General features: G+C 38.2%; 1 protein-coding gene across 1 annotated transcript in view; it reads right to left on the bottom strand.

Moving 5' to 3' along the window:
- The window catches only part of LOC124606343 (calmodulin-binding transcription activator 1), a 943,657-nt gene that overhangs the window by 190,766 nt on the left and 729,118 nt on the right, over positions 1 to 23,773 (bottom strand). The window contains exon 18 of the mRNA XM_047138326.1: positions 13,663 to 13,831. Coding sequence (XP_046994282.1) covers positions 13,663 to 13,831 — 169 coding nt within the window. The remainder of the gene's footprint in view (positions 1 to 13,662; positions 13,832 to 23,773) is intronic.

Raw genomic sequence — 23,773 nt, 5'->3', positions numbered from 1 at the left:
CCAAGAGACCTTTAGGTGTAAGAAACGTTGTGGACCTGAAACTGTATGTTCCTAGGAGTGAGTGACCTAAGTACACTCAGAGAGCAATCTGCAGTAAATGTGCTGTATCTTATGCTGAAACTATTTTATTCTAAATGTAACAAATCTTTGTAAATGTTATGTATACTAATGTCAGTGTGCTAATGTACTTATGTAAGTTTCAGATTACCAAATGTACTATAAATGTAAAGGTGTATGGAAAAAAGAATTGAAAAGAAAAAGCAAATGCTGCCAGCCAAATAAAAGATGGGACTGCCAAAAATCAAAATGGGCAGTATATGAGTCATAATATAAAGGACTGCCATACACCAAAGGAGGCAGATAAATAGTCAAAGGAGAATTGTAAGTGTGGTGCAGGTGATGTGATAAAATGATGCGAAATGGACTGCCCAAATCTGAATAATAGGCAGCAAATATGTGTAGTGATTTTTCTAGATAGTATTGTGTGTTTATTAATAACTAAGGAAATGGACTGCCTTTCAATGCAAGCAGCAACAAATTGTCTTATAGTGTATATAGGTATTTGTATATGCTTTGTAGTTAAGTGTTTGTGTTTCAGATTTTGAATTTATTTCTCTGAGAAATTTAAGAATAAGTAATTAGCTATTTAAATCATGTTGTGATAGGAGGTTGGACTGTGCCAAAGGCACTTATGTAAATGATAGGTAAATGTTCTCGATATATTAAAAAGTATAGACCTCCATAATGTGAGAGAAAGGAAGTTTAGTGATACAAAATTTATAATGGTACATTCACACAAAGATTCATAGCCCCTGTATAAATATAAAGTTTAGTGTTCCCATCAAATTTGCACTTAGTGAAATTTATTGGAAACAGGGGCATGTGTAACAACAACAACGCTGTACTATTGCACAAATAAGTAAACTTTTTTTCCTCTGATTTTTCGATAAACTTGAGTAACTGATGTTCTGCTTTCATCTCTTTTTTTGTTTCATGCCATTATGTTAAGAAAACTGTAAACAAATTTCAATGTGGAAATTAATGTTTATGTCAAATGTCAAGCAATATTGTAATAGAATTGAAATGTAACAAATGTTGAGACTGTTGTAAGATGTTTAAGATTGTAACTGTGCATCTGGTCCATACGTAGGCAATGTGTTAGAATATGTAGAAAGCAAAACCTCGGGTGCATACCCTGTCTGTAAGGGAGCGGTGAAAGGTGGATGGCAGGCGAGCGCGGGAAAATGCGCGCGGGCACTGCACGGCACAACGGGCTCAGCAGTAGTAGTTGGAGTTTGGCACTGGTTTGAGCAACATGTTCTGGAGCGAGGAAGCTCTCCTGGAAGACGTAGTTTCATTGAGCCTGGGGTATGTTGTTTCAACGGCCATACAGCATGGCAAAATTCCATAGGCACTAAATGGAAAAGTATTGTGACACTATGAAGAAATAAAGTGCCGATACGTCAAGAGCCATAGCTATGGTTGTATGTGTGCTCTGTGCCTCGCCATCTTGCCGCCTGCCAACCGCCGCATCGATACAATCAGGTTGAAACTTATAGTACTGTATTCGTATGGACCAGTGTTACTTTTGTTCCATACTGTTCAATAACAACTTAATAACAACTTAAATTTTACCAGAACTTTCCTATCATTTAATTATCCTCACAAATAACCTAGGCAGGGTCCTTTCCAAATGTTGTGCAATCCGAGTGTCCCAAGATGAAAAATTAAAGTTTGTGTTAATAATAATTACCTGCAGACCTAGCTATGTTAGAATGGTGTTTAAAGAACTGTTTTGTTAATGAACCAGTAAATGAATAATGAAGGTCTGACACAGTTGGAAGATGACTTTAATATTAATATTGATTTAGTAATGAAGTTTAATTATTTCGAGACAGATCTAAAGGTATTTAAATAAGCAGGAAATAAGATAAAAAGAGTAGTAACTCATATACTGGAAATCTTGAGCACATAATAATTTCAGTAATCAATTTTTTTTATACAGTGATCACAACAGTTTCAAGGTCTCCCCCTCCCTTTTTTTTTATTCATTTGAATTCTGAAGTGTTCTAAATTGGTTTGACTAGCAAAAGTTAAAGTCAATATACAGGGTGTTACAAAAAGGTACGGCCAAACTTTCAGGAAACATTCCTCACACACAAAGAAAGAAAATATGTTACTTGGACATGTGTCCGAAAACGCTCACTTTCCATGTTAGAGCTCCTTTTATTACTTCTCTTCAAATCACATTTATCATGGAATGGAAAAACACAGCAACAGAATGTAACAGCGTGACTTCAAACACTTTGTTGCAGGAAATGTTCAAAATGTCCACCGTTAGCGAGGATACATGCATCCACCCTCCGTCGGATGGATTCCCTGATCTGCTGATGAAGCCCTGGGGAATGGCGTATTGTACCACAGCCGTCCACAATACGAGCATGAAGAGTCTCTACTTTTGGTACCGGGGTTGCGTAGACAAGAGCTTTCAAATGCCCCCGTAAATGAAACTCAAGAGGGTTGAGGTCAGGAGAGCGTGGAGGCCATGGAATTGGTCTGCCTCTACCAATCCATCGGTCACCGAATCTGTTGTTGAGAAGCGTACAAACACTTTGGCTGAAATGTGGAGGAGCTCCATCATGCATGAACCATATGTTGTGTCGTAAAGGCATATGTTCTAGCAGCACAGGTAGAGTATCCCATATGAAATCATGATAACGTGCTCCATTGAGCGTAGGTGGAAGAACATGGGGCCCAGTCAAGACATCACCAACAATGCCTGCAAACGTTCACAGAAAATCTGTGTTGACGACGTGATTCCACAATTTCGTGCGGATTCTCGTCAGCCCACACATGTTGATTGCTAAAATTTACAATTTGCCATATCCGTAAAGAGAACATTTGCACTGAAATGGGGATTGACACATTGTTGGATGAACAATTCGCAGAAGCGTACCTGTGGAGGCCAATCAGCTGCTGATAGTGCCTGCACACACTGAACATGGCACGGAAACAACTGGTCAACATTACCTTGTAGAGCAGCAACTTCTCTGTCCTCCGTCACAGCGGGACCCACCTCCTCTTCCTCAAAATCACCCTCTCCAAACCTTCCAGGAATTTCTGACTTCCAGCCTTGTCTCTCAATCCTTCTTAAAAAACCTTAATTCTACTCCCAACATCACCACTGCTGAAGCCCAGGCTATCCGTGATCTGAAGGCTAACCGATCCATCGTTATTCTTCCGGCAGACAAGGGTTCCACAACCATGGTACTTGATTGTCGGGAGTATGTGGCTGAGGGACTGCGTCAGCTTTCAGACAACACTACATACAAAGTTTGCCAAGGTAATCCCATTCCTGATGTCCAGGCAGAGCTTCAAGGAATCCTCAGAACCTTAGGCCCCCTACAAAACCTTTCACCTGACTCCATTAACCTCCTGACCCCACCGACACCCTGCACCCCTACCTTCTACCTTCTTCCTAAAATTCACAAACCCAATCATCCCGGCCGCCCCATTGTAGCTGGTTACCAAGCCCCCACAGAACGTATCTCTGCCTACGTAGATCAACTCCTTCAACCCATTACATGCAGTCTCCCATCCTTCATCAAAGATGCCAACCACTTTCTCGAAAGGCTGGAATCCTTACCCAATCTGTTACCCCCGGAAACCATCCTTGTAACCATTGATGCCACTTCCTTATACACAAATATTCCGCACGTCCAGGGCCTTGCTGCGATGGAGCACTTCCTTTCACGTCGATCACCTGCCACCCTACGTAAAACCTCTTTCCTCATTACCTTAGCCAGCTTCATCCTGACCCACAACTACTTCACTTTCAAAGAACAGACATACCAACAATTAAAGGGAACAGCCATGGGTACCAGGATGGCCCCCTCGTATGCCAACCTATTCATGGGTCACTTAGAGGAAGCCTTCTTGGTTACCCAAACCTGCCAATCCAAAGTTTGGTAGAGATTTATTGATGACATCTTCATGATCTGGACTCACAGTGAAGAAGAACTACAGAATTACCTCTCCAACCTCAACTCCTTTGGTTTCATCAGATTCACCTGGTCCTACTCCAAATCCCACGCCACTTTCCTTGACGTTGACCTCCATCTGTCCAATGGCCAGCTTCACACATCCGTCCACATCAAACCCACCAACAAGCAACAGTACCTCCATTATGACAGCTGCCACCCATTCCACATCAAACTGTCCCTTCCTTACAGCCTAGGTCTTCGTGGCAAACGAATCTGCTCCAGTCCGGGATTCCTGAACCATTACACCAACAACCTGAAAACAGCTTTCGCATCCCGCAACTACCCACCCGACCTGGTACAGAAGCAAATAACCAGAGCCACTTCCTCATCCCCTCAAACCCAGAACCTCCCACAGAAGAACCCCAAAAGTGCCCCACTTGTGACAGGATACTTTCCGGGACTGGATGAGTCTCTGAATGTGGCTCTCCAGCAGGGATATGACTTCCTCAAATACTGCCCTGAAATGAGATCCATCCTTCATGAAATCCTCCCAACTCCACCAAGAGTGTCTTTCTGCCGTCCACCTAACCTTCATAACCTCTTAGTTCATCCCTATGAAATCCCCAAACCACCTTCCCTACCCTCTGGCTCCTACCCTTGTAACCGCCCCTGGTGTAAAACCTGTCCCATGCACCCTCCCACCACCACCTACTCCAGTCCGATAACCCGGAAGGTGTACACGACCAAAGGCAGAGCCACGTGTGAAAGCACCCACGTGATTTACCAACTGACCTGCCTACACTGTGAAGCTTTCTATGTGGGAATGACCAGCAACAAACTGTCCATTCGCATGAATGGACACAGGCAGACAGTGTTTGTTGGTAATGAGGTTTGTGCTGGAAGATGGCCGCCGAGTAAGTGACGCCAGAAACCATTTCCAGAAAGTTAAGTGATTTAGATAGGAATATAATTTAGTTTAACGCCGACAACAAATTAAATACGTGCATTAGTGTATCGTTTAGTCTTGCCATTAAAGGTTTGACTTTTCTTTGCGTATTTTTTCAGAACACACGAAAAGATCGTAACTTCGTGAAGTCGCACTTGGGCTTAAATTTTGTAAACGTGTTTGTTTCTTGTTTCACGGTAATTTAACTAGTTTCTCAGTAACAAATAAGTAAACTACCGTAAATAGCGTATAACTTCATTGTTTTAATACAGATTTCAGAAAAACAGCGTAACTTTATATCAGAAACTTGCCTATATACATTTGTTTATAGGCCTAATTCTCGTAACGTTTTTGGAGAATCAAAGTTAAAGTATCTCGTTTAATTGTCCTTTTTTTCATTCCATCGAGTGAAATATATAATAAATAGCATATACCTTCATTGTTTTAATAGAGATCTCAGAAAAACAGCGGAATTTTAAATCAGAAACTTGCTTATATACATTTGTGAATAGGCTTAATTCTTGTAACGTCTTTTTTGATTTCGGTAATTTAATTGATTTATTCTAGCTAAAGTATTATTTTTGCCATGAGTGAGAAGTGCCTGACTTGCCATAGAATTGTTAGTTCCGGGGTTTGGTGTGATGGATGTAGTAGTTTTTTTCACTGGGGGGACTGCAGTGGCGTGGGAAAGTGGATCAGGCTCATCAGTGGTTATGTAGGATTTGCAGCAGAGATAGGAAGATAGTGGAACAGGAGGGGAAAATTGCTGCCCTTCAGGCTGAGCTAGATCAGGCTAGGGAAGATCTGGACAGGTTAAGGAGGGAGAAGGGCAAAGAGAGGTGGGAAGTGGCAACAGGTAGCAGAAGGAACAGGCCTAGAACTAAGTCTGACAGTTTTGTGGTGAATGTCAAATATAAGTTTGACCTGTTGCTTCAGTTAGAAACTGATGAGCCTCAAGCAGAGGTAGGTGTAGACATGACACAACAAACTTTCAATAGGAAATTGAAAAAGAATGTAGGAAAGTCATCGAAAAGGAAGAAAGTTTTGTTGTTAGGCAACTCTGATAATAAAATTAAAACAATTTGGAATATTATTAAAAGAGAAACAAGTCAACCAAGAGCAGAGGAAGACAGTATTACCATCAAATTGAATGAAAACTTTACGAACAAAAAGTCAGAAGTTGAAAATATTTTTAATAATCATTTTCTAAATGTTGTGGATATAGTAGGATCCAGGTGTTCATTAGAAGATGCTAGGCTGTTAATGGAAGAGGCCATACCTATGCAATTTGATACAATTGAAATCTCACCCACTTCTCCCTCTGAAATTAGGAAAATAATAAACTTGCTTAAAAGCAAAAACTCACATGGAATTGATGGCATTTCCAGCAAAATACTAAAAGCTTGTTCTCAACAGATAAGTAAGATTCTCACCCACCTGTGTAATAGCTCTCTGGAACAGGGCATTTTCCCTGATAGACTGAAATATGCTATTGTTATACCTTTGCATAAAAAGGGCGATAGATCTGATGTCAACAATTACCGTCCAATCTCCCTTCTAACAGCTTTATCCAAAATTTTTGAGAAAGTAATGTATTCAAGAGTAGCTTCACATATCTGTAAAAATGAAGTACTAACAAAATGTCAGTTTGGTTTCCAGAAAGGTTTTTCAACAGAAAATGCCATATATGCTTTCACCAGTCAAATTTTGAATGATCTGAATAACCGAACACCACCCATTGGGATTTTTTGTGATCTCTCAAAGGCTTTTGATTGTGTAAATCATGAAATTCTGCTAGACAAGCTCAAGTATTGTGGCATGAGTGGGACAGTGCACAAATGGTTTAATTCGTACCTAACTGGAAGAGTGCAGAAAGTTGAAATAAGTAGTTCTCGTAACATGCAAAAATCAGCACATTCCTCAAACTGGGGAACTATCAAGAATGGGGTTCCACAAGGGTCAGTCTTGGGTCCTTTGTTGTTCTTATTATATATTAATGACTTGCCATTCTATATTCATGAAGAGGCAAAGTTAGTTCTCTTTGCTGATGATACAAGTATAGTAATCACACCTGAGAAACAAGAATTAACTGATGAAATTGTCAATACTGTCTTTCAGAAAATTACTAAGTGGTTCCTTGTAAACGGACTCTCACTGAATTTTGATAAGACACAGTACATACAGTTCCGTACAGGGAATGGTATGAAGCCATTAATAAATATAGACCTTAATCAGAAGCATATAGCTAAGGTAGAATATTCCAAATTTTTAGGTGTGTCCATTGATGAGAGATTAAATTGGAAGAAACACATTCATGATCTGCTGAAACGTTTGAGTTCAGCTACTTATGCAATAAGGGTCATTGCAAATTTTGGTGATAAACATCTTAGTAAATTAGCTTACTACGCCTATTTTCACTCATTGCTTTCATATGGCATCATATTTTGGGGGAATTCATCACTGAGGAATAAAGTATTTATTGCACAAAAGCGTGTAATCAGAATAATAGCTGGAGTCCACCCAAGATCATCCTGCAGACATTTATTTAAGGATCTAGGGATATTCACAGTAGCTTCTCAGTATATATACTCTCTTATGAAATTTGTTATTAACAACCAAACCCAATTCAAAAGTAATAGCAGTGTGCATAACTACAATACTAGGAGAAAGGATGATCTTCACTATTCAAGATTAAATCTAACTTTGGCACAGAAAGGGGTGAATTATACTGGCACTAAAGTCTTTGGTCACTTACCAAATAGTATCAAAAGTCTGACAGATAACCAACAAGTATTTAGTATTTAAGAAGAAATTAAAAGAATTTCTGAATGACAACTCCTTCTACTCCATAGAGGAATATTTAGATATAAATTAAGAAAAAAAAGAAAAAAAATATTTAAAAAATAAAAAAAAATAGAAATAAAAAATAAAGAAAAACAAAAAACACAAAAAAATAAAGTTGTTATATTAACTTAAGTATGTTGTTAAATTAACCTAATTATGTCATGTATTAGAAAATTCGACTCGTTCCACATCATTACGAAATATCGTATTCATGATCCATGGAACTAGTATTAATCTAATCTAATCTAATCTAATCTAATCTCACCCTGTGGCTAAACATGCCTTGGTGCACGGCCAGCACATCTTTGCACAGTGTCACACTGTCCGGGTTATCTGGATACTTCCCACTAACACCAACCTGTCAGAACTCGGGAGATGGGAACTTGCCCTTCAGTATATCCTCCCTTCTCGTTATCTGCCAGGCCTCAACCTCCGCTAATTTCAAGTTGCCCCCACTCATACCTCACCTGTCTTTCAACAACATCTTTGCCTCTGTACTTCCGCCTCGACTGACATCTCTGCCCAAATTCTTTGCGTTTGCAAATGTCTGCTTGTGACTGTGTATGTGCGGATGGATGTGTGTGTGTGTGTGTGTGTGTGTGTGTGTGTGTGTGTGTGTGTGTGTGCGCGCGTGTATACCTGTCCTCTTTTTCCCCTACAGTAAGTCTTTCCACTCCCGGGATTGGAATGACTCCTTACCCTCTCCCTTAAAACCCACATCCTTTCGTCTTTCCCTCTGCTTCCCTCTTTCCTGATGAAGCAACCATTGGTTGCGAAAGCTTGAATTTTGTGTGTATGTTTGTGTGTCTATCAACCCGCCAGCACTTTCGGTTGGTAAGTCACATCATCTTTGTTTTTAGATATATTTAAATACTGATATACATAAATTGTCACATAGCTCCCACCATGACCAAAAAAGTTTTCAAATTACTGATTAGCGAAATCCGTTAAATACTATAAGCTTAATGGTTTTGCAGCTGAAACACTGTGTTTCCGTATCACCCACATTAAAAAATCACAGTGTCTATAAAGTCCAATGATCTTGGAGGCCAATCTATTTTACCCTGCCTTCCCCTCCACTCTTGAAAATTATCAGCCAAAAATACACAGACATGGTGGATAACTCTCATACTGCCAAATGTGGTCATTTTGTACAGCTCCAAGTACAATTCAATAAAAACTTCTCTTAACACTTCAAGACACCTTCCTCTAGTTGTGGACCCATTGAAAAAATAAGGTATATCACTTCTTTGCTGCATTATACCAGCCCGAATCATAGATTCAGTAACATTTAACTCCTCCTCAATAACAAATTGCAGTGTTTCAAAAGACCAGTACACACAGATGTGTTTTTTAACTCTTCTATTTCACTTAAAACATGTGCCATTGAACCACAGGATTGTTTTGTGGAAGTTAGGAGCACTTTCACTGCAGATCACATACCACTCACAGAATACACATCTTCAGGCACGTTCATCCACATTTAGGGTATGTAATAATGTAGGCTTATAAGGCTACAGATGTTAAAACCATAACATTCTCCTTAAACTTCTGTTAGAAAATTGTAGTCCCTTAGAAGCCCTCCCTGCAGGACTATACAACAAGCAGTGCATTTTCTTCAATAGTAACTAATTTTGGGTGGCCACTACATGGTGAGTCAGCTACAGAGCCTGTCAACTCACACCTTCAGTTTGTTTTGTTGGTAGGTTGCCTGCTTGGTGACTGTGTATGCAGGAAGTTTTCAATGAAAGATTGTCTTAGCTCGTCAATCTGTAAAGCAAACATGTGCTGTTCTGTAGACAACTTTATGTTCATAATCTATACTTCTCACACTTACAGTGAATGCACAAATGATGATAAGACTCAGACTGTTACTTGTTAATAACAAACCAGTCCTGTCATCATTCTTTAAACAAATTTTGCTGCATGTAGATTTCACTACTTTTCATTGTGAGTACTTTACTCAGTTACTAAGCTAAAATATGACCATAGATAGAAATGTGCAGCAGTTAACAGTCTCACGTATTCATAAATTTTCAACAAGATTTTTACCTGTTGCTTGCTCTCCCTTTTCATCTTTATCCAGAATTTTTGTTTCTAATTGTTCATTAGAAACTCACACTCTGTCAATAGGATGCCAAAACTCTGGCAAACTATTTTGATTACTGCCTTTCACTGTGTATGAAATACAATCAAAATGTAACTTGTCTATGAAAGGACTACCAAATTTGCTTGATGGACAATCATTAACTTTTTTAATTACACTGAAAAATAAGGGTTCTTATAAGCACAAGAAATAACAAATTTGATGGGGAAAATTTTATACTGCTTCATCTGCAGAGATTTTCATTAAATACACCCAGATCGCCTATTATAAGCAACTTGAGAATGACGATAATTAAAGAATGGAGCAAATATCTCCAGTAAATACATTCAGCAAATCACAGGTAAAGTTTATAGCACTAAAATAGAAATTCAGCCACATATAACACTATTACAGTCAGCAGAAACAAAATTATCTGTCATTTATCTTTTATATAATAGGGACATGAACTGAACAGTGTTATGTTCTTTGGAGAGATCTTTTCAAAATCCACATTAAAACTAACTAAGAATCTTACTTTAAGAGAGGCGTATAATGATTCTCTCTAGTACATTTGAAGAGAAGATAAATAGTGAGACTGGTTAGTAATTACTGATATCTGTCTTACTACTTTCTTTGTAAATAAGTCTGAATAGCGTATTTCAGGCTGTCTGGAAATATCCCATCTGATACTGACGTATTGCATATACAAGTGAATACAGTGTATACATGGGTGAATATCAGGAATTCAGTACTTTACTTGAGTATTGAGCACTCTGCGAGAGGTTTGGGTTTTAAGGAGTTTTTACATCCTCAGTTTCTTGTCAGAACATGGAGCAATTGTGATACGCTTGTATATATGTGGCATTGCTTCTTGCATTTATTATACTGTTTTGTTTCTTGAACTGTCAATAGCAATCTTCTGATCAACTTCTTGGAAGTCATTATTAAATTTGTTGGCTACCTTACTGCTACAATTAATTATTCGACTGTTTTCTTTGTATTAAAGTCCTCACATTCCTTACCTGATTTCTAAGTTTATCAGTTAACTATTTCCCATAAAATTTAATTTTACTACCTGAATTATTTATTTCATAATTATACAGAGGTTTCTGATTTTTAATCACCTTCTTTATGGCAGTGCACTATTTCCTGTAATGGGTAATAAGTCCTACTTCTCTGTTGGCCCTAACCAATTCGTACAGTTTCCTTTTCCATATACGATAATCTGATTCCTTTTGTAACCCAAAACTATTCTGATGTTTACTTGTGGCATATTTTATTGTTTTCTGGGAAAAGTAGCTGTGAAAGATTCATATATACACCAAACAAAAGCATTGGTACGTTGATAGACACACAGACAAACACAAACACACAACCAATATTCAATCTTTCGCAACCAATGGTTGCTTCATCAGGAAAGAGGGAAGGAGAGGGAAAGACGAAAGGATGTGGGTTTTAAGGGAGAGGGTAAGGAGTCATTCCAATCCCGGGAGCAGAAAGACTTACCTTAGGGGGGAAAAACGACAGGTTTACACTCGTGCACACACACATATCCATCCACACACATACAGACACAAGCAGACATATGTAAAGGCAAAAAGAGAGAGAGAGAGAGAGAGAGAGAGAGAGAGAGAGAGAGAGAGAGACATACACACACACACACACACACACACATTAAATTTACAATTGCCCTCCATCACATTCCACATATCCCTCATCAGTTACATGTGAGGTTCTCTTGAAACTTCTTGTTGTCTCTTCATCTCTTACTCTGTTGTCAATGATACCACTTCACTGTAATCAGATACGTTATTTACTATGGCTAATTGTGCATCAAGGTTAGAGACACCATTTGCTACTGGATAAACATTTATATCATTGATTAAGTGTTCACTGTCCATTAGTGTGCAGCTTTCCTGTGAATTCTATAGGGAAACTTAACAAAGAGAACTCAGTTTAAAAATGTTAAGTACTACAGCCAAACCATTTCTTTTATCTGAATCTTTCTGAATATTAATGTTAAAATTAATGTTAAATGTCATGTTAACATTAATGTTAAAATCTCCAAAGATGATCATTTGCTTTCTTGTATTGCCAGCTGGCATAATAATGACTCATATTTTTCTAAGAATACTTGAAAAATTTGTAGTGAAGCTGTATATACTACAATAATTGTTGATTGGTTTTCTGGTAACAACAATTCACAATTGCAGGCTTCCAATTGTTGATATAAGCAGCAACTTCTAGTTTCATTATTTTTTTAACTTTATGTTATTTTTACTGTACATTATAATTCCTCCTTTCTCCATATTTTCCCCACAGGAGACTGCTGTTAATTTATAATTATCAATGTTAAACATACTGAGTTCTGTATTTACCACTCAGACAGACATAATACATAACTTTCTTCGAACATCCTAGATTGCGTAAACAGATACAAAATTAATTTTGTTTTTCAAATGTTAAAGATTCTGATGCATCATAGTATGTAAGTTAATTCAAACACATTTACTTACACGCGACATTTCATTTACCCGAACATCTTCTAAAACAATCTATCTGATTTAGATATTTGGCCCAAAAACAGCTTACACCTCTGATCACGAGAATCCTGCAAACACTGATGGTTTCCAGCCTAAATGTTCAGCTATTAGTTGTGCTAATTAATACTTTATCTCCCGTTAAGGTGTAGGGCATGCCTTCTGCATCTCTATCTTCCAGCAGCAGCACCGATGTGAACCCCATTTGGAGACAGCAGCTTCATGGTCATTTCCTGGATAACTTATTTGTTGACTTTGTTCATCCAGGGTTGATCATGCAACTGCAGACCAAATTATAAATATCTGGTCCTCTTTATTCAAATCCTTTGTCAGTTCCTCAATATTCTCTATTATCCAGCTGAGGTTAACACTAGTTTCATAATACTTTTGATGTGATATCCTGCTCTTAAGTTTTCCTCCAGCCGTGATCTATACCCCTCCCATGCCTGCTACCTAAAAGCAAGACCTCTCTTTTTCTACTCAAGATAGTTCCCAACCTGTATCCTAAATTTTTATTAGTACAGGTAGTCTGCTATGCTTCACTTTCATATACTGATGCATGATGCTTCTCCCCTTGATCAGACTACATCTGATAAATGGTAAAATAACTAGCCAAACTACTCATTTTTGCCCCCTTCTCTTTTTTTTAACCCCCCTCAACTTTTGTTATTCAGTTATTGTGGACTGGTCTCAATTTATGTATATGTATGGGAGAGCTTCACTGGGAATCCCTTCTTCTGTCACATTATGTTGCAAGTGTAATTCACTATCTCCACACACCAATCCCAAACTAACAAACAACATGTGGCAGCCTGTACGCTCGTCATCCTAAGTCATTTCATTAAAAATAATTACACAGATATGCACATTTTTACATATTAATGGTCTGTTGAGTTGTGTCTATACTCATGGATACATGTTAACAAATAAGGCCTACCTGTTGAAGTTTGTATAAACTTAATGAAAATCACACCTGTGCTAGAAAAACAGTAAGCACTCAATACCCAGACTTATACAAGAGCACATAGAGAAGCGTTGTATATTTCTAATCCAAACAGGAGAAACTTAGGTCAATTTTTGTTGCTAAAAATATAATGTAGCTATATAAACTGATAAATAATAATTACATTGGTTTTTGAGACAACAACATTGTTGTTTAGTTCTGAAAAGAAATTAGGAAGCTATAAGCTATAAATGTACTTAATACAGTAAATCACCATGGAAATTTCCCGCGAAGACTAATTATTTTCATTGTGAGCTTACCTAGACAACCTTGAAACTTCTCTTGAAGAGGAAGCTTTGGAACCAGGTCCTCGACTCTGTAAAGATGACAAGCTATCTGAAGAATGGCCCAAGTTGATGCCACTGTCCACTGATGGTCGCTTTGTCAGCCTCTGTTGAACTGTGCCACTACTATTAGATTCTCCATTCCCTACAGACAAAAGGAAACAAAAAAAAATTGTTTTATGAAGGTCATTAAGAGTAGTGAAACCAACAGCAGAATGAATATTTTTCCTGAATAGAATTTACATAACAGGACATTTTATTCTGTTTTTAGTTAAAATGATTACATGAAACAATAAGACTACACTTTTCAACAATGACTAAGGGAAAAATTGAAATTAGGTTCCTCTAATGTTGACAATTCAGTTTATACCCCACATAAGGCCCGTTTTTTAATTTTCTCTCCAGAAATAGTCACATCCAGTTGACACAAGGAAAAAATAGATCCAGTGCCTTCTAGGGATACTGATAAGGTGCTTGCTTGAAACCTTCAGAATATTTGTCTAATTGCATCAGAGGAAAATTCAGCTGAGTAAACTAATAAATTATGAGACAAAATATCTTGACAGTAGTTACCTTCAGAAAGCAAAATGTATGGTACTGTCAAAGCTCCATATAAAAGGAGAAGGGACATACTACCTAGCTTTCAGATGTAATATGTACTCTTTCAAGGAGGAGAGAGGTTATTTTGCAGAAGGTTAAGAAGGAAGGGCAGGTCACTCCAGTCCCAGCATGAGAGAGACCCACCTGTCAAGAGGACAAGGAAGACAAAATTTGTTTATATAGCCAGACAAATAGTTGTGTTTTCCATACATACAGGCATACAGATCAGAGTTCTGGAAAACCTTCTGTAATGTTTGAAATACTGCTTACTAAAATATGATTTCTCGTTATTTATGTATCATGTCTGTGGGTCCACGATTGTTGAAGCCAATACATAATTAACAGAGTGCTGTTTGGAAAATTTATAATACAACACCAAATTAAATAATAAATCACCTTGAAACAAAAACAGAGATTGCATGATTAAATGACACATTACAGAAGAGCATTCTCAAGTACTGCGAAGAACTCCAATACAGAATAGGAGTGTGCCAGAAGGAAATCTTTCAACTTGAATTTTGAATACTTGTCATTTATTACTAAATTTTTTTTTGCTGGAAGCCTATTGAAAATTAAACCTGCTGAATAGTTCACACCTTTCTGCGCAATGCTTAAGGAAGAGTTATCCAAGTGTATATCATTTTTCTATCTAGTCTTCACCAAGTGAATGTTGTAGTTCCCCCTGATTGCATCCTTACTGTCAACGATACATCCCATGATGGCATGTGTGTCCAAGGATGGCAGAGTTAGAACTCCAAGACACCTGAACAATGTTCTATACTAAATTCATACACTGACACAACAGATCTGTCTGACCATCCATTTGTGGACTATTAATATTCTTGGTGAGTGCACTGAGAGTCCCCCCCCCCCCCCCCAAAAAAAAAAAAAAGCATACAAGATAACAGAGTGAAAGTAAGGAAAGTAAATGATCTTTCACATTTCAGAGTAGTGAAGACACCATCATTATGTTTCTGCACAAGATCCTGAGTGTGATACTTCCAAGAAAGTCTTCCACCCATCCTCAGTCCTAAGAATTTAAAATGGTTGACTTCACTGACTTTTTGAGTACCTTCAGACAACACACTTTTGCTTTTACAAAAGTCCCATGTCAGAAACTGTATGTACTGTGTTTTGTTACATTTAAGTGTTAATTTAATTTGTTCTCTGACAGTCAGGTACTGATGTTACTGACTGCTGTATTAGTTACATCACTTACAATACACTCCATGTGTTTCACAATAACATTTTTATCATCTGCAAAGGAAAACATGTGTGTGTGTGTGTGTGTGTGTGTGTGTGTGTGTTGGGGTTTATGGGCGCTCAACATCGAGGTCATCAGCGCCCTGACACACATTAAAAGGAACGAATGTGGAGAGACCTAATAAAACTGAAAAACACATTCAAAGAAAACGGGAAAAGAGGGAAATTACTACATAAGAAAGTATAACCGAAGAGAAGGGAAAACATAGCAACAAGAATGACACAGGAATGTGTCATTGGCTGGCCACTTACAGAAAAGATGGGCGAGCTTGTCACACAGTGAGCAAATTAAAATCCGCTCCCTAAAATCTTTGTAAAAACATTTGACAAGGCACAGAACTTTAAAACTTTAACCACATTCGTCCGAGTGTTGCCTAAAAGAGTTGGCAGGTCCGCTGGCAAATCAGCCGAGGCCCGCTGGGGAAAACATTTTTGTGTCATCTGTCATGTTTAATGACTAATCATCAGTAATTATCAAGAAAGACAAGGGACCTAGCATACAGCCATGTGGCACACCTCACTTTAAATGGCCTCAGTCAGATTCAAAATCACTTCTCTGTCTGTTGATACTGGAGAACAACCAGGGCCAGTTTAAGGCCCTATGGGCACAAGCCACTGCGGCCGGCCGCGGTGGCCGTGCGGTTCTAGGCGCTGCAGTCCGGAACCGCGGGACTGCTACGGTTGCAGGTTCGAATCCTGCCTCGGGCATGGATGTGTGTGATGTCCTTAGGTTAATTAGGTTTAAGTAGTTATAGGTTCTAGGGGACTGGTGACCTAAGATGTTAAGTCCCATAGTGCCCAGAGCCATTTGAACCAAGCCACTGCTCGAGGTACCAAACTGAGAGGCATTCCCAAGTGCAAGATTTCAATACAGTGAGTATAACAATTAGTATCGAAAACTGGTATTGATCAAAGCGTATGAGGGAAACGGGAGGTGGGGGGGGGGGGGGGGGGGGTGGGGGGGTGGGGGGGGGGGCTAATGATAAGTTGCTTGGGTAGAAAAATGTTCTCAAATTAGCCTAGCCCAGAGGACAATCTTCCATTTCCCTATCAATCTGTGAAAGATACAGCAGCTTCCACCGTCACACCTTAGCAAAAGATCTTGCCACAAGCTTGCAAAAAATCTGTCATCTGTAAATTAGCTTAGCATGTTAAAGGTTTCTATCCAGTTACGAATTGAACTGTCTGCTGTAGCAATAGAAGACAGTAAAAGGAAAGCTGGATTATAAATTTTGCCTTTGAGGAAACATTCATGCAGGAGGAACATACAAACATGCCGTCACTTGATCACTGCACAGACTCTACTAGGGAGGACACGGTAATAGGCTTCCCTGGAGTAGAGAAGCAACTAAGAGAGTTGAAAACAAATAAGTTGTCCAGTACAGATGGTATCCCAATTCAGTTTTACAGACTGCTTTACAGCTCTGACCCCTTACTTAGATTACATTTATGGTGAATCTCTGGCCCAGCAGAAAGTCTCAACTGAGTGGTTTCTTGCAGAGCTTGAAGAAATTATCAGTTCAAACACAGTAACTTCCTTGAAATGAAATAGCTTGTGTCCACAAATCAGCATGGATTTAGAAAGCACCGCTTATGTGAAACTCAAGTTTAACCGTTTCTCACATGATATCCTGCAAACCATGGATGAAAGACATCAGGCAGATTCCACATTCCTAGATTTCCAAAAAGCGTTTGATACAGTGCCCCAATGTAGACTGTTAATAAAGGTACAAGCATATGGAATAGGTTCCTCGGTATGTGAATGGCTCAAAAACTTCACAAGTAATAGAACCCAGTACATTTTTCTCTATGGCAAGTGTTGATCTGAGACAAGAGTATTGTCAGGAGTGCCTTAGGAAAGTGTGACAGGACTGCTCTTATTTTCCATATACATAAATCATTTGACAGACAGGATAACCAGCAATCTGCAGTTGTATGCTGATGACACAGTGGTGTATGGAAAAATGTTGTTGTTGAGTGACTGTAGGAGGATATACAATAACTTGGACAGAATTTCTCTTTGGTGTGATGAATAGCAGCTCTCTCTAAATATAGAAAATGTAAGTTAACGCAGATGAGTACAAAAAAAATCTCATAATGTTTGAATACAGTTTCAGTAGTGTGCTGCATGATGCAGTGACGCACATTGCAAAATGATTTGAAATGGAATGGGCATGTAAGTAGTAGAGGAACCAAATGGTCACCTTTGGTTTATTGGAAGAATTTAAAAAAAGAGTAGTTCATTTATAAAGGAGACCATGTATAGAACACTGGTGCTACCTATTCTTGGGTACTGCCTGAATTTTTCGGATCCTCTCCAAGTATGATTAAAGGAAGACATCAGAATAATTCAGATGCAAGGTGCTAAATTTGTTACCAGTAGGTTCAATCAACATACAAGTATTATGGAGGCACTTCATGAACTAAAATGGGAATCTCTGGAGGGAACATAATGCTCTTTTTGCAAATCACTATTAAGAAAAATTAGAGAACCAGTGTCTGAAGCACACGGCACAAGACAATTTTACTGCCACCGACGTACATGTTGCCTAAGGACCACAAAGATAAGATAATAAAAATTAGGGCTTGTAAGGCAGCATATAGACTCATTTTTTACTTGCACTAGGAAATGACTAGTAGTGGTACAAGATACCCTCTGCCATATGGTGGCTTGCAGAGTATGTATGTAGATATGTATGAAGTGAACCACTTCTGAACTTTTTGCCTAATCCCATAATACAGGGTGATTCAAAAAGAATACCACAACTTTAGGAATTTAAAACTCTGCAACGACAAAAGGCAGAGCTAAGCACTATCTGTCAGCGAATTAAGGGAGCTATAAAGTTTCATTTAGTTGTACATTTGTTCGCTTGAGGCGCTGTTGACTAGGCGTCAGCGTCAGTTGATGCTAAGATGGCGACCGCTCAACAGAAAGGTTTTTGTGTTATTGAGAACGGCAGAAGTGAATCGACGACAATTGTTCAGCGCGCATTTCGAACGAAGTATGGTGTTAAACCTCCTGATAGGTGGTGTATTAAACGTTGGTATAAGCAGTTTACAGAGAATGGGTGTTTGTGCAAAGGGAAAAGTTCTGGACGGCTGAGAACGAGTGATGAAAATGTAGCACGCATCCAGCAAGCATTTGTTCGCAGCCCAGGAAAATCGACTCGCAGAGCTAGCAGAGAGCTGCAAATTCCACAATCAACTGTATGGAGAGTCCTACGAAAAAGGTTAGTTATGAAACCTGAACGTCAACTACCCGAGGCGATGGATCGGCCGCCAGGCAGCCCGTGACAGAGCACTTCATCACTCGCCTCCAAGAAGCCCTGATCTTAGCCCCTGCGATTTTTTCTTATGGGGGTATGTTAAGGATATGGTGTTTCGGCCACCTCTCCCAGCCACCATTGATGATTTGAAACGAGAAATAACAGCAGCTATCCAAACTGTTACGCCTGATATGCTACAGAGAGTGTGGAACGAGTTGGAGTATCGGGTTGATATTGCTCGAGTGTCTGGAGGGGGCCATATTGAACATCTCTGAACTTGTTTTTGAGTGAAAAAAAAACTTTTTAAATACTCTTTGTAATGATGTATAACAGAAGGTTATATTATGTTTCTTTCATTAAATACACATTTTTAAAGTTGTGGTATTCTTTTTGAATCACCCTGTATTCCAACTGATGCAAAAGTACCGTACAGTCACACAATCAAATATTTTAGTTAAATCAAAGAAAATACCTACTGTCCTAATTTGTCATTTAGCTCTGCTACTGTCTCACACAAAAAAGAATAAACAGCACTCCTTCTGGAGACAAACTGAGAGTCTGCAGCAAACAACAGGTACTGAGGTGTGCCATTACTCTCCTACACATTGCTTTCTGAAAACTTCTGAAGTGGTGACAAAGAAATTGGCCATAATAGTTTATATTATCAATTTCACCCTTTCCATAAAACGGTTTCACTAATGAATACTTTAGTCTGTCAAAAAATTAATAACACCTGAAAGACACAATGAATAGGTGACTGAGTACAGAAATAATGTGTGGGGCACTGATTTTCACAAACCAACTTGAAATTTTATCATACCCATGGGAGTCTTTACTCTCTAATAGTGTGATAATTGAATCAATTTCGTGTTTCCTTGTTGGCTGTAGTTACTTCGTTAGACAGAGTTGGGCCACAGCAGTGGGAGACAGTGGCCAGGTGTGTGTGAGTTGTGCTTGTTTAAGAATGTGTGTATATGTGTTTTCTATTTCTGAATAAGGATGTTTTTGTTCGAAAGCCGAAATGTTTAACAGTCTTTTCACTGTGTCTGTCTGTGACTCAGGTGATGAGTAGCAATTTATCCTTTCCATAATGATGTACTTAGCTGGTTTCATGTTCCATGGCTCACCTGCACGATAAATTGTAATGATATGAAAGAAGTCATTTTCCATACACATCACATCACATCACGTCACAAATTAATTTGTAAATATGTCTACATGCTGAAAATTTAAAAAAATTTTTTTCTTTAAAAAAAATTAATAAAAAAAAAAGGACATACAGAGACAGATGTCAGTTAGTAATTTCATTCCCCCACCTTTTACACATTACAATAACATGAATTCTTCTAAAGAACAGAAGGAGTTGTCAAGGAGGAACTTTTCAGTTTGTTTTTAAATTTAACTTTGTTGTCTGTCAAATATTTTATATCAGTGGGTAAGTGATAAAAATTTTTTGTTGCAGTATTATGCACCCCCTTTTTGTGCTAAAGACAATCTTAATGTGATGTACTGAATGACATTTTTTCTCATATTGGAATTGTGTACATCACTGTTTCTTTTGAATTGCAATGGATTATTTACAGCTAACTTCATGAGAAAATAAATATACTGTGAGGCATTAGTCACTGTGAAGCAGTAGTCAAAATGCCTAATTCCTTAAATAGAGCTGAACACCAAAAATTATTCTTACAGCAAGAAGACTTTCTTTTTTAAAGAAGAGTTATCCCAGAACAGTATTCCATGTGACATTATGAATGAAAATATGTAGGATAAGTCAACTTACTGTTTTGCCTCAACCCATGATTTGCAGTGATCCTAAGGGCAAATGTGGGTGAACTAAGTTGTTGTAGGAGCTCCAAAATGCGCCTTTTCCAGTTTAAATTCTTACCCATATGGACACTTAAAAATTTGAAGTTTCCACTCTACTTGTTATTTCCTCACCACATGTTACTTGCATCATTGATGCAGAACTGTATATGTTGTGCCTTTTTAAAATTGAGAGCGAGACCAGTCATAGAAAACCAGTCAATGATACTTTTAAGAACATTGTTTACCATTTCTTCTGTTGCTGTATGTATGCTTGGATCAATTATAATATTAGTGTCATCTGCAAAAAGAACTAATTTGACTTGTTACGTATTAGATGGAAGATTGTTTACATGTAGGAGGAACATTGGTTGACTGTTCCATCAATTACAAAAAAACCATTTTTCTAGGGGAATATTGTGATTCATACAGTCAAATACCTTAGACAGGTCACAGAAAATACCTGGGAACAACAGTTCTACATATTTACTTTACCAGTAAAATTTTTATTTACTTGCCAACTATTGGCAAGAAATGATTGTTAAATACTTTGCACAGCTCTGATTTATCACTAATAGTTGCACTCTCACAAAAGAGAAGTATTTTAAGCTGAGTACCCATATTCTGCTCCAATATCTCTTTCACAACTGGTCGCTTCGTTTTAATTTTGTTCAGAGAGCTATTTACTCTCTTCATCAAATGCACTTAAATGTAAATGTCATGTGGCTAGGGCCTCCGGTCGGGTGGACCATTCACTGGGTGCAAGTCTTTTGAGTTGACGCCACTTTGGTGACTTGCGCGTCGATGGGGATGAAATGGTGATGACTAGGACAACACAACATCCAGTCCCTGAGCGGAGAAAAGCTCCGACCCAGCCGGGAATTGAACCCAGGCCCTTAGGATTGACATTCTGTCATGTTGATCACTCAACTACTGGGGGCGGACATGCATTGGGTTAGCTTGCCTGATGACTTTCCTCAGCACCTTCAATACATGATACCGTTCCCATGTCCTCCTATATGATGTCCTAATGGCATTAATTATTCAAATCAGTAGTTCATGAATACTGCATGCATGCCTGCAATTCTTAATGGGAAAGACCTATTAAAGAAAGTGGAGAAGATCCGAAAAAAATGTATTATATTTGTCATCCAAGTCATCTGAATTATAAACTTCTTGCCAAAATCAAATAATGCAAAGTCTTCTGATCTGCATTCCAAGGAACCCTCCTCAAGCAGGGTTACCTGCCATCTAACTTCTTCCTAAGAAAGTTCTAGTCTTTCTACACATTATTACTGGAATTTGGTCTTGACTAAGCCCAGATCCACCTGCTATTCTGCCAAAAGCTTCACCAACCATTCTTTTCCAATCCTATTTAGGTGTAGGCCATGTCTAGTATAATTGGACCTATGAATACTCTCTGCTGGCACCACTGAAGTGCATGCCCTTTCATAAGTCATAAGTGCCTTCACAAGTGGCATATTAAATTGCCTCACAGCTCTATCAAGATGGGACTGATGCCAGAAGAAATGTACAAAGTGAACATAAGTGGTCCGATTTTGAGTTGCAATCCTGTCCATGTCATAAGCCCAATTTCTACTAAAAACTATTCCAAGCTGTATCACATCTGATATCCTTCAGTAAGATCCTTACACAAAGCCTGTAAGTCTTCTGTCACCTTACTGAGCCAAGCACCTGGTTTAAAAATGCTGGTATCTTGGTAATCCTTATCTACTGTCTCTTGTAAGTGGGAGTCTACACCATGCACATAACTGCTAAGAACCAGCAGAATCCTCTGCTTAATTTTACTATGTAATTTCAGCTTCCTAATAACATTTGATATCTGCTGCATATTATCTGCTGCTACAATTACCAGAGGCTCCTTACCACATGACTCTGACAACTGGTTAAACTAACCATCAACATTTAAAATGAAACTATCAGAGCACATTCTGTTCCCAACTGCCAGTACCCAATTTCTGCCATCTGCACAATTCAGAACATATCCCACAATTCAGTAACCTTCAACAATTTGTGCACTTCTCACTCATAATCAAATTTTACAGTATCTTTAGACAAATACAATGAAACAACAGGAAACTTTACCTACATAAAATCAAACACAAAACACTTGAAACAGCACTTATCTATAGGTGAGCTGCATGATGTGACTTAATGATACTAATATGACAGTTGTTTCAGTAACTTATTACAGCTCTATTTTCTTTACAGTAGTGCTCCACAAATTTCAGGATTAAAAATAATGGTTGCACTCTCTAAAAGTACAAATTCTATATTATATCACTATAACTTTCCACTGGCAACATCTAGGCAACTATTATGCTCACTTTTATTACCATCAATTTTGTTTCTCCATTTAATCTCTCACTCATATTGCTTAATAGTCAGCTGAATCCCCCATTCTGCAATTAGTAAAATCCATTCAGTTGTTCTTATTTCCTTTAATTTAAAAAATCTACTGCTCTCTCTTCTACTAATATTACTTCTACTCATGTGCCTAACTTTTTATTACTTTTGTCACTGTTTATGAACATCCTGCTGAGAACAGGAATGATAATTATAGATTAATGCTACAGTCTTTTTAATTATGTAAAGCTTCTAATTCTTTATTTCTATGGTGAATAAAACATGTATTTAAAGAACTCACATAGTTCTACAATGTATATAAGGTTGCCAACGCAGGCTTTTGTGATTGCCCTCAATCTGGAGGTAGGTGATTCATTTGATGCTTCACAAAATGGCAGGCTACATGCTGGATTTCAGTTTCAGCCTAGCTCTTCTCTCTCCCACAGGAATCACAAATACAAATGTAACACCAACTTCTAAATGCATTCACATAGTTTCCAGCACTGGACACACACTGGAGACATACACTTAAATTACAACTCTCACACAATGAATGCCATCTAGGCTGCTGAGTAACCCTGGGCTCTTCCAGCAAACAAGACCGCAAAATTTTACCTTATACCTTTTACCCATCAGTATTGCGTGTCAGAAATTTTGCTTGAAATTACAATAAATAAACAGCTTAATTGTTCTGCACCACTAACTTCTTTAGACTGTCAAGTGCACTAGTGTATCAACATTTTATCACATTACACAGTAAAGCACAAAGAACAACAATATGCTCC

Source organism: Schistocerca americana, chromosome 3 (assembly GCF_021461395.2).
Source record: "Schistocerca americana isolate TAMUIC-IGC-003095 chromosome 3, iqSchAmer2.1, whole genome shotgun sequence".
Taxonomy (NCBI): domain Eukaryota; kingdom Metazoa; phylum Arthropoda; class Insecta; order Orthoptera; family Acrididae; genus Schistocerca; species Schistocerca americana.
The sequence above is the reverse complement of the archived record's forward strand: the minus strand, read 5'-3'. Positions and strand labels throughout refer to the sequence as shown.